Source organism: Eulemur rufifrons, chromosome 30 (assembly GCF_041146395.1).
Source record: "Eulemur rufifrons isolate Redbay chromosome 30, OSU_ERuf_1, whole genome shotgun sequence".
In the NCBI taxonomy this organism is placed as follows: domain Eukaryota; kingdom Metazoa; phylum Chordata; class Mammalia; order Primates; family Lemuridae; genus Eulemur; species Eulemur rufifrons.
The window spans coordinates 103,106,912-103,119,091 of NC_091012.1; the positions used below are offsets into that span (position 1 = coordinate 103,106,912).

The window sequence follows — 12,180 nt, forward strand, 5'->3', positions numbered from 1 at the left end:
GATTTTTCTATCTCTTGCCTTTCCAGGACTTCTCCAATACTGTGCTAACTGTGCAGATCCTCCTAGTCCTGGTATATTAATATATGATAGGACAATGTCAGTTTTAACAAGTTTTAACCCCTTCCACTTAATTGTAGTTGTAAGGATTATTATGAGGACAAAAAGAGGACAGCTAGGGAAGTTGGCAGGTGGCCTGGACAAGGCCCCAAGATATAGCAGTTCCTTTTCATAATCTTTATGCTGTTCCAAGATCTGGATACCAGGTTTGCATAATAAAAACTAGATTTTTTGCTTTTAGGTCAGTGTACTCAGAGTTGATAAGTTACTTAAAAACAGTCTCAGAAATAACCACACTCATAAGAGACCGAATGCAATCTCATATGCCAATTTAGGTGACCATGAAAAATATAACTATCAGGTGAAGCAGTTACTCATAGTTCCTACTTCCCTACATCAGATGGGTTAAAAAAAATCCCGAGTCCTCCCCGTGGACCATACAGTGTACTAGGTGCTGAGGACACAACAATAAATAAGGGGCAGCCCCTCCCCTCATGGTTCTAATCCAAGGGTCAGAAGGCTTTTTTCTGTATAGAGCCAAATAATAAATATTTTAGGTTTCTCAGATCATATATTCTGTCACAACTCCTCAACTGGCCATGTTAGTATGATAGCAGCATAGTACATGAATGAATAGGTATGGTTCTATTCCAACAAAAGTTTACATATGGACACTTACATTTGAATTTCATATATTTTCACATATCATGAAATATTGTTCTTCTTCCCCACGTCCCCCCCAACCGTTTAAACAATATTTTTAAAAAAACACTTTTAGGTAGCAGGCCATCCAAAAAGCAGGCCGTGGGCTGGATTAGCCCATGGACTATAGTTTGCTAACCTCTGGTCTAGTCTAGTGGGAAAAACAAATATAAAAATAGATTATTTGAATACAGTAAAATAAAGGGTAGAGTCCTATGGGAGCCAGAGAAAGGCCACCTAAGTCAACCCAAGGTGTCAAAGATGGTATCCTAGGAACAAAAACCCCAGGGCTTAGTCTTAAAGAATGTGAATGTTAATGTGAAGGCAAGTTCCTGCCAGGGAAAGAAAAGAAAAAGGATGCTCCAGGTAAAAGGAGAGAATAAACAGTCACAGAGTTGATAAGCAGCATGCTATTCTTTAGGAATGGTTATGCGCCAGCATAAAAAAACAAAGAGTGCCAGTGCAGGTGTGAATAAGGATGAGGATCTAAAATGTCTTAGATATTATACCTCTGTACTCTGAAGGCCACTGACAAGTTTTCAGCAGGGGATTGATATAATTGAATCTGTGTTTTAGATTCATCTCTGTGGCAACACCTCAGCAGACAGATCTGAGGCAGCTGAGAGGCTACCAAAATAGTCTGGGAAGAGATGATGAGGGCCTGAACCAAGGCAGTGACAGTGGAAATGGAGAGAAGAGGATGGATTCTGGAAGTATCTAAAAGGTTAAATCAGCAGCATGGCTTAGTGATGGAGAGAAAGGAGTCAAGAATAACTCTTAGGTTTCTCACTTGGATAGCTGGGTGGATGATGGTACCACCAACTGCCACTGGCAGGGAAAAGAGTTTTATATGCTAGATAGTGAAATCAGATTTACATACACTGCATTTCAATTTTATGTTGGGTTTTCCTGTGGAGATTTCTATCTGGCTACTGTACAGGTTCTGATTTTAGGGTAGAGATTAGAACTAGAGATGCAGTCATTACCACAGAGGTGGTAGTTAAAACCATGAGTGAATGAGGTAGCTCAGATTAAATGAGTAGAATAAGAAGAGTCATCAGTCATGGTGGTTAAAAGGAGACTGATAGAATAGGAGAAAATGCAGCTTAAGGCCTTAATGATATTGAAGAACACATATAAAGAGAATGGGGTATGAGAAAGCTAGAAGAAGAAGAGGTTCTCATCAGAGAGTTGAACTCAGTCTTTCTGAACTGATTCTTGAGAATTAAGCCCTGATGCCTCAAGGCAGTGGTTCTCAAACTGTAAGCTTTTCACTTGGAAAGCTTGTTAAAACACATTGCTGGAAACCACCCCCAGAGTGTTGATTTAGTAAGTCTAGGGTGGTGTCCAATAATTTGCATTTCTAACAGGTTCCTAAGAGATGCTCACCATTGAGAACCAAGGCCCTAAAGCATTTATTGTATGTAATGAATTAACATCTCTCTTAGGCACCTAGACTGCTCCTAGTTATGTACTATCCTTGGAAAAAGGTGAAATAATGGTCACAAATTATTTTCTGTATTCTCTGACTTAGATGGGGAACCATGACGGAGAAACACTTGAGGAGTCAGGAGTCCGTGAGAGCAGGGACCACACCTAAGTTGTTCATGATTGAATCACCAGACTCCAGCATAGGTCAAACAGTCAACTAATATTTGTTTCCATGGCAAGGTTCATGACACAGACAGGTTGGAGGACCCAGCTGCTGATACAGAAGGTTTCAACAATGAAATTAAGATCAAGGACCCATAAGACTATAACGTTTGTGTTTCTCTATAAGGATAATAAAATTTTTCAGCATGACAGCTGAAATTGGGGTAGGGAAGTTAATTGCAAAACCAGTGCCAAAAGTGTAAAATGGAAGTGGGATCATATAGTAGTTCTATCTGTAGTTTTTTTGAGGAACCTCCATACTGGTCTCCATAGGGGCTGCACTAGTTTACATTACTACCAACAGTGTACAAAAGTTCCCTTTTCTCTGAATTCTCACCAGAATTTGTTATTTTTTGTCTTTTTGATAATATCCATTCTAACTGAGGTGAGATGATATCCCATTGTGGTTTGATTTGCATTTCCCTGACGCTTAGTGATGTTGAACATTTTTTAATATATTTTTTGACCATTGGTATGTATTTTTTTAGATACAGAAGTGAATATTTATTTAGAATAATAAAAGAAATAAAAACAAATTACAAGCTTTTAAAAAGCTATCAAATACCACAGATATAAAAAAATTCAGAAAAGTAACAATATTTTATTAAGTGCCAAACACACATCTATAATACTATTTTTTCTCTGATTTTTTGACTGCGTATACTTTCATTGCCTCTTAATTTACCAATGATTTTGTAATATCCTTATTTATGGGAGAAGACAAAGATAATAAACTTCCTCTGCTAGCATGATTGATCAAAATTTGACTTTTAGTATTGATCATTAAGATGTAAAAATGCAATTATTTATAGAACTACTACACATTTGCATGCAAATTTGTATGTGTTCTTTCGAGAAATGTCTGTTCAGACCATTTGCCCATTTTTTTATTTCAGAATATTATGGGGGTACAAATATTTTGGTTACATACAAAGCCTTTGCCTCACCCAAGCCAGGGCTACAAGCATGCCCTTCCCCCATACAGTATGCTCTGCATCCATCAGTTGTGAGTTTACCCACCCCACGAACCCCCTCCCACCTGACCAGCACCCAGTGAATATTACTTCCACGTGAGCACCTTGGTGTTGATCAGTTAGTACCAATTTGATGGTGAGTACATGTGATGCTTGTTTTTCCATTCTTGTGATACCTCACTTCAAAGGATGGGCTCCAGCTCTATCCAGGATAATATAAGAGGTGGGTGCTAGTTCACCATTGTTTTTGTAGTTGAGTAGTACTCCATGGTATACATATACCACATTTTATTAATCCACTCATGTATTGATGGGCACTTAGGTTGTTTCCACATCTTTGCAATTGTGAATTGCACTACAATAAACATTCAAGTGCAGGTGTCTTTTTGATAAAGTGAATTCTTTTCCTTTGGGTAAATACACAGTAATGGGATGGCTGGATCAAACGGTAGGTCTTCTTTTAGTTCTTTGAGGTATCTGTATACTGTTTCCCATAGAGGTCATATTAATTTGCAGTCCCACCAACAGTGTATAAGTGTTCCTTTCTCTCTGCATCCATGCCAGCATCTATTGTTTTTGGATTTTTTAAGAAAATCTATTCTAACAGGGGTAAGACAGTATCTGATTGTAGTTTTAATTTGCATTTCCCTGATGATTAGTGACGTTGAGCATTTTTTCATATGCTTTTTGGCCATTTGTCTGTCTTCTTTTGAAAAGCTCCTGTTCATGTCTTTTGCCCACTTTTTGATGCGGTTGTTTGAGGTTTTTCTTGATGATTTGCTTGAGTTCTTTGGAGATTCTGGTTATTAGCCCTTTATTGTATGTATACCTTGAGAATATTTTCATTTAGGTCTTTAATCCATTTTGAGTTTATTTTTGTATACGGTGAGAGAATGGGGTCTAGTTTCATTCTTCTGTGTATGGATATCTAGTTTCCCCAGCACTATTTACTGAAGAGACTGTCTTTTCCCCAATGAATGTTCTTTGTGCCTTTGTGGAAAACCAGTTGGCCATAGCTATATGGATTCATTTTTGAGTTCTTTATTCTGTTTCTTTGGTCTATGTGTCTGTTTTTATGCCAGGACCATGCTGCTTTGTTTACTATAACTTTGCAGTATAGTTTGAGATCTGGTAGTGTGATGCCTCCAGCTTTGTCCATTTTGTTCAGGATTACTTTGGCTATTCAAGGTCTTTTGTGGTTCCATATAAATTTTAATATTATTTTTTCTATTTACTACTGGGTATTTATCCAAATAAAAGGAAATAAGTATATTGAAGATATCTGCAACCCCCAGTATTTATTGCAGCACTAGTCACAATAGCCAAGATATGGAATCAATTCAAGTGTCCAACAACAGATGAATAAAGAAAATGTGATACATATATACACAATGGAGTATTATTCAACCATAAAAAAGAACAAAATCCTGTTATTTGCAGCAATATGGATAAGCCTGGAGGATGTTAAGTGAAATATACCAGGAACAGAAAGTTAAACACCGCATGTTCTCACTCATATACAGAAGTTTAAAAAGCTGATCTCATAGAAGTAAAGAGTAGGATAGCGGTTACTATAGACTGGTAAGGGGGAAGCGAGGGATAGGGAGAGATTTGTTAAAGAATACAGAATTACAGGTAAGTAGGAGAAATAAGTTCTAGTGCTCTATAGCACTGTAGGGTGACTATAGTTAACATGAATATATATTTTCATTTTTTTTTTTTTTTTTTTTTTTTTTTTTTTTTTTTTTGAGACAGAGTCTCACTCTGTTGCCCAGGCTAGAGTGAGTGCCGTGGCGTCAGCCTAGCTCACAGCAACCTCAAACTCCTAGGCTCAAGCGATCCTCCTGTCTCAGCCTCCCGAGTAGCTGGGACTACAGGCATGCACCACCATGCCCGGCTAATTTTTTCTATATATATATTTTTTTTAGCTGTCCATATAATTTCTTTCTATTTTTAGTAGAGATGGGGTCTCGCTCTTGCTCAGGCTGGTCTCGAACTCCTGAGCTCAAACGATCCGCCCACCTCGGCCTCCCAGAGTGCTAGGATTACAGGCGTGAGCCACCGCGCCCGGCCGAATATATATTTTCAAATAGCTAGAAGAGAGGATATAGAATGTTCCCAATACAAAGAAATGATAAATGTTTGCAATAATACATGTGCTAATTACCCTGATCTGATTACTATACATAAATATGCACAATTATGTCAATTAGAAATAAATATGTATAACTATTATCTGTCAATTTAAAAAATAAATAAAATTTTAAAAAAATTTTTAAAAAAGTGAGAGAATGACCTGGAGGCTGACAGGTGACATTGGTAAGGAAATGAGAATGATAACGCCTGCTTGTTTGAACTTCAAAAGTGAAAGGATCTTGTATGAGGACGGAGGAACGATGGCTTGAAAGTTGTCTATTGAGAGCATGGCTAAACCAGGACATGGGAACATACTGTTAAAATGTGTCTTTTTTTAAAAAAAAAAATCACTTAATACAGAGCCCTAAGACTTTACCTACACCATCAAAAATTACTTATACACATTTCTTCTTTCTGTAGAGTTTTGTAATTTCCTTCATATTTATCCTATTTTTTCATGCATATTTCTTCTTAAGGGCATTTCTGAAGTATTTTGAGTTCTGTTGCTATTGTGAATGGGATATATTTCTTCATATAGCTTCTAATTGGTTATTGTGGTCTTTTTTTACCTTTAAATTAAATTTGTGCTTCTTTGGCTTCTCCTTTGAGCTGGCTTTAACACCCTACAGTTTGCTCATTAATGAATTAAATAAAATCTTTAACATATGTTCACTTTTATATCTGTATGAGAGTCAAGATTTTACCTTTTTAAAAATTATCTTTTAACACTTGTAATGAATTGTTATTGTCCTATACTATTGAATTAGATTTCATAAAATTTCATTTATGGGTTTTTGCATCTAAATTCACAAATTTGATGAAATATTCTTAGAGCAGTCTGTCAAGTTTTGGTATCAGAGTGATGGTAGCTTCAAAAACAATGTGAATAACTGTAACATTTTCAATTCTATAATATACTTATAGAATTAAACTTGGCTATTCCTAGAAAACTTGAAGGAATTCGCTGATAAAAACATCTGGCTCTAAAGTATTTTTGAAAGTTTGTCTTTGATAATTGCTCTTGATGTTTCTACTGTTACATGTCCATTTAGTTTTCTACTTCTCAATAATTTTTGCCATTTAACATTTTATAGATATTTTTAATTTCTCTGAGATTTTCAAATTTATTAAGGTATAGTTATAGTGGTGTGCCTTTAATTTAAGAAACTTTCTTTGTTGTTATATTCCATTTATCATTTAAAGTTTATTTATAATTGCTTTTTGTTTCCTTGATTAAATTTGCTAAAGGTTTATCTATTTAATTCATTCTCCCCCTAAAAACCTAGCCCTTGATTTTGTATTATATTGGATTCTTAATCATGTAATTTCATTATTCATTTTTAATAATAAAATATTTAAAGTTATGAATTTACTTCTGAATACTGTTCTCAAAGTTTTGATAAGTCATCTCATTTTTGTTATTTTTTGTTAGTTTTCCAGTGTTTCTTTGGGCTAACAAATGCATATAAATGTTTTCTAAAATACTCAAGTAGTTGAAGACTTGTTTAAATTTGTTTTTTTAATTTGTAAGTGTACATTATCATCAGAGAACAAGGCCAATGTAATTTCTACTTTTAAGACTTTATAAAGGTTTTCTTTGTGGCATAATATGATCATTTTAAAAAATGTTTGCTGAATATTTGAGAAGAGGGTACATGCACTGCCAAACAAATATAATTTTGAAATTTATTAATTAGGTCTAATGAATTATATTTTCCAAATCTTCTAAGTACTTTTTTTTCAGGTCTACTTTATTGTCATACTTAGATTCTGTGAAAGTCTCCCATATAGACATTTCTATCATTTTTCTTTTGTATTGCTAACAGTTTTTTTCTTTACATATTTAGATGCTATGTTTTTTTTGCAGAAAAATGGTTCATTAATAGAATAACTTCAATATGGTTTGTATCTTCTATCAATATAAACTGAATCTCTTAAGATCCACATAGTTGCATGGTTATTGTTTATGATTTGTTTTTTCAAATAGAGAAGTGACATGCTCAGATGCCTATTTGGAGAATGGATTGATTGGAAAAAGGTGAGACTGAAAGCTGAGAAGCCAGTGGGAAGGCTCTTTAAATAGTGCAGGTGAGAAATCACGAGCAAATGGATTAAGACAAAGGCAATAGAGGTTTAAAGCAGGTTAGAAACATCAAGACTTGGAATTACTTGGATTCAAGGAGGTGGGGCCAGGAAGAGTTGAGGGTGACACCTAGATTTCTGGTTTACTGACCATTATCTAGAAGGCAACACAGGAGGAAGAGCTGAACTGGCTTTTCAGAATAGGCCATTTTCTAAAGTTCCTTCTCTTTATATTCATCTCAAAAAGACTCAAGCCCAGACCTAAATCTCAGTGTTGGATCTCTGTCAGTTGATTGCTTAGTCAAACCAAAGGCCTTCTACCTTTGTATAAAACACTAGGCTGCATATTCACAAACTTCAGGGAAATCACATTTATTTTATGTGCTAAGAGCTCTTTTATAAATTTGGAGGAAATATTTCCACTAAGCAGGAGGGAATTAATTTCTTATACCATGCCCAGGGTAGTCCATAGGTAAAGGTTAAGTTTTCCACAAGAGGGCAGCATCACCTAATAAATTATGTCTTTGAAAGCCTCAACCAATAAAGGCTGAGATGACGAGGCTGACAAATGTAGAGAAAGTGGGTTCAGGGAGTCATAGGACCTGCCACACTATGAAAAGCAAAGGGCCCTGCTATCTCCAAGGCCATAATTATAGCCACTCCTAAGTGACTGGTAGTGGCAGACGTTGCTACAGTAGGAAGAAAGAGGACATGGAGCTCACCATGTGAGGATGAAGTGGGTGAAACACTCAAAACCTCTTGTTCTTGTGACTGGCTCAGAAGCTGCTCTGGATAGTGTCCACACTCCCTCTAAGTGCTGGTATCTCTGTACAACCAGCATATCACAGGGGCCTTTATTTCCTGTTCAGACCTTTGCCACCCCTAATCATTTCCCAGTAAATCACACTCTCTGTGGGTTAGGTTGCAAAGCACATTGCGGTTCTGATGCTCTCCCTATTTAACAATGTTTGGTTTTTCCAATTATGCTTCTTTGATACCCTACGGGAAAGGAATGGGAATGAAATTGATTGAGAACCCATTAAGTGAAATGCATTTTTACATAAATTGTCTCATTTAATCACTACAATAATGTCATTATATAATAATTATTATTTCTCATATGACAGAACTAGGAAGTTGCGTACATGGGACTGACTCTAAAACAAAAACTTTCCCAAATTCACCAAGTTACCTCTCCAAGAAGCCTTATTTAAACTTAATCATGATAAATCCAAATTGAGTCAGTGATAATGTGCCTATTGTATAAGGCATTACCTAACATGTCACTTCCTATCCAGGTACGTGGGCAGGCATGGCTTAATCTTAGGTACCAGCAGGTAATATAAGTCAGTAGGATCTTACATAACCTCACCCTTCCTAACTCCAAACCCTTTTCTGCCTAAGTATTCTCTCTTCAGGATAAATCATTTGGATGCAGAACACGAGGACAATGGAGGAATTAAAGATGCCTTCTGTGTTTCTGGCTTGGTTGACTGAGTGTATCATGGTCCTGATGGTGCAATTAGGGAGCTTAGGAGGAGAAGGAAATGATATGTTAGGTTTTGAGCATGCTGTGTTTGAAATGCTTCTGACACATCTAAGTGTAAATGTCCAGTAGAAAGTTGGTTGTATGGTCTAGGGTGCAAGAGGTGTACTCATTCACATATAGGTAATAATTGAATCTGTAGGACTGGGTAAGATTTTCCACAGTACATTAATGAAGTTAGAAAGGATAGAACTAGGGGAATGCCAATAGTTAAGGGATGGTCAGAAGAAGAGCAGATAGTAATGAAGCCTGGCTGAAAAAATGGACAGAGAGGTAGGAAAAGAACAAGGAAACAAGGTATCTTGAAAGTAAGAGTTTTTAAATTGATATATATAATAGTTCTACATATTTTGTGGGTACATGTGATATTCTGATACATACATACAATGTGTAATCATCAAATCAGGAAAACTGAGATATCCATCACCTCAAACATTTATCTTTTCTTTTGGTTAGGAACATTTGAATTCTTCTCTTCTAGCTATTTTGAAATAGACAATAAATTGTTAACTCTAGTCACCCTACTTAATTATCAAACACTAGATCTTATTCCTTCTATTTAACCATATTTTTGTACCTGTTAATCAACCTCTCTTCATCCTCCTCTCCTCCCTACTTTTTCTGGCCTCTGGTAACCATCAGTCTACTCTCTATCTCCATGAGATCCACCTTTTTAGCTCCCACATAGGAATTAGAACATACAATATTTGTCTGTGCCTGGCTTATTTCACTTAACATAATGACCTCTAGTTTCATTCATGTTGCTGCAAATGACAAGATTTCATTCATTTTTATGGCTTAATAATATTCCATTGTGTATATGTACCACATTTTCTTTATCCATTCATCTGTGGATGGACACTTAGGTTGATTTCATATCTTGACTATTGTGAATAGTGCTGCAATAAACACGGAAGTGCAGCTATCTCTTTGATATATTCATTTCCCTTCTTTTGGATATATACCCAGCAGTGGGACTGCTGGATTCTATGGGAGTTCTATTTTTAGTTTTTTGAGAAACCTCTGTACTGTTTTCCATAGTGGCTGTACAAATTAACATTCCCATCAACACTGTATGAGGGTTCTGCTTTCTCCATGTCCTCACCAGCATCTGTTATTTTTTGTGTTTTCAATAAAGCCATTTTAACTAGGGTAAGATGATATCTCATTGTGGTTTTTATTTGCATTTCTCCAGTGACTAGTGATGTTGAGCATTTTTTCATATACTTTTTTGCTATTTGTAGGTCTTCTGAGAAATGTCTATTCAGATCTTTGCCCATTTTTAAAATCAGATTATTTGCTTTGTTTTGCTGTTGAGTTGCTATATGAGTTGGTTTTTTTGTTGTTGTTTTTTTTTTTTCTTTTTCTTTTTGCTACTGAGTTTCATAAAGGAGAGTGGAGGGCATGACATACAGTGACAATGTCAAATGCCATATACAAGTCATATTTGATGAAGATCGAAAATAATCCATTGACTGACAATTAGGAGATAATTAGTGTCTTTTGACAGAATAGTTTCAGTGGGATTCTGGGGATCAAATTTAGACTGTAGAGGGTGGAAAGTTAAATGGCAGGTAAAGAAGTGGAGGCAGTGAATATAACTCTCCTTTTGAGACTGAATATGAACAAAAGGAAGAAGATGGGGCAGTAGCCAGAGGGAGAAGTGGGATTGTAGGAAGATGCTTTTTAAGTTTTTTCTAATAAAAATAATTAAGATGGAAAAACTTCAGCATGTATATAGGATAAAGGAAACAAACACATAGAAAGGGAGAAATATGAACTCCAGTAGTACAAAGCAAAGATGCAGCAGCAAAATGAAAGAAAGGCCATATGGAAAGCTCACCAATAGGCAGATGTTTTGGTGGCAGCAGAGTAACTGTGCTCACATATGTCCTTACCTTCCTTCTGCTTATGCCACTTCACTTACCTGGAATGCCTTCCCACTCTGATGACTTATTTTTCAAATTTCATCCACCCTTTAACTTAAATTCCACCTCCTCTATTTAGTCTTACCCTATCAATCCCTTCTGCAGTGATCTCTTTCTCTAACTCTAATAATTTCTGTCTGAACAATCCATTTGACAATCACACACCACACCGTGAAACCTCCTTTATTGCTTTCTTTAAAAACTGCATTGCTAATTAATTTGTCACATGTGTGTCTTTTCTTCCCTCTCAGACTGTATTCTCCTCAAGGGCAGAGTTTCTGTCTTAGAGTTTGCCACAGCCTCCAGAGTGCCTACCATGGCTGGCAGTAGGGTGTCTTTAAGCCTTCACTGATAATGTGGTTGAGGACTGGCAGTCTATTATAAAGGAGAAGACAGAAAAATGATGGGTTAGGTAGGCCTTTGTTGTGTAGTGAGTCACTTAGTACTTTCAATAGCAAATGAGGAAATTGAGTCTTGCAGAGGTAAAATAAAATTATCTAAGATGATATGGCTAGTATGTGGCAGTATCACGATTTGAACCAAAGGCTCTTTCGCCTATGCCTTTCTGATTCAGTTGTCTGCAAAATTCTATTCACTTGAAACACCTCTTTCCTTGACTATATTGATAGGGACATGATTCTGTCAAGGCTTTATTATCAACCAAGTGGTTTTAGTGGCTTCTGCACCTAACAGCATCTCTCTGTACCTTACCTCCTGACAATCAGCTTGAGGATCCGGAAAGAGCCTTTGATGAGAATGAGGGCTTCTTGGCGGGAGCCATACAATGGAGTGCCATTGATATTCACCAGCTCATCACCAGTCCTCATCTTCTGGGACAAGGCTGCCTTGCCTCCATCTTCAATCTGTGTTGGGAAGAAAAAAAAAGAAAGCAGGTGGTGAGGCAACTTTCTCCCCAAAATTCTACTTCCCACTCATCCCAACCCCAGAGCCACAAGTTGTAGTGGGGAATTGTTCCAGGCAACTCCCAGGAGTAGCTCAGGAGCTGATCACAGGCCATTATTTACTGGAGGTAAAGTTTGGGCAAGCCCTTGAGGAAGGAGGCAACACAGAAATGGTGCAATCCCTGTCTGGAGGAATGAAC

The 12,180-nt window shown here is 36.6% G+C and overlaps 1 protein-coding gene across 1 annotated transcript in view; it reads right to left on the reverse strand.

Moving 5' to 3' along the window:
- SHROOM4 (shroom family member 4) overlaps nt 1-12,180 on the reverse strand; it is a 190,414-nt gene that overhangs the window by 84,448 nt on the left and 93,786 nt on the right. Inside the window, exon 2 of the mRNA XM_069463905.1 lies at nt 11,790-11,941. Coding sequence (XP_069320006.1) covers nt 11,790-11,941 — 152 coding nt within the window. The remainder of the gene's footprint in view (nt 1-11,789; nt 11,942-12,180) is intronic.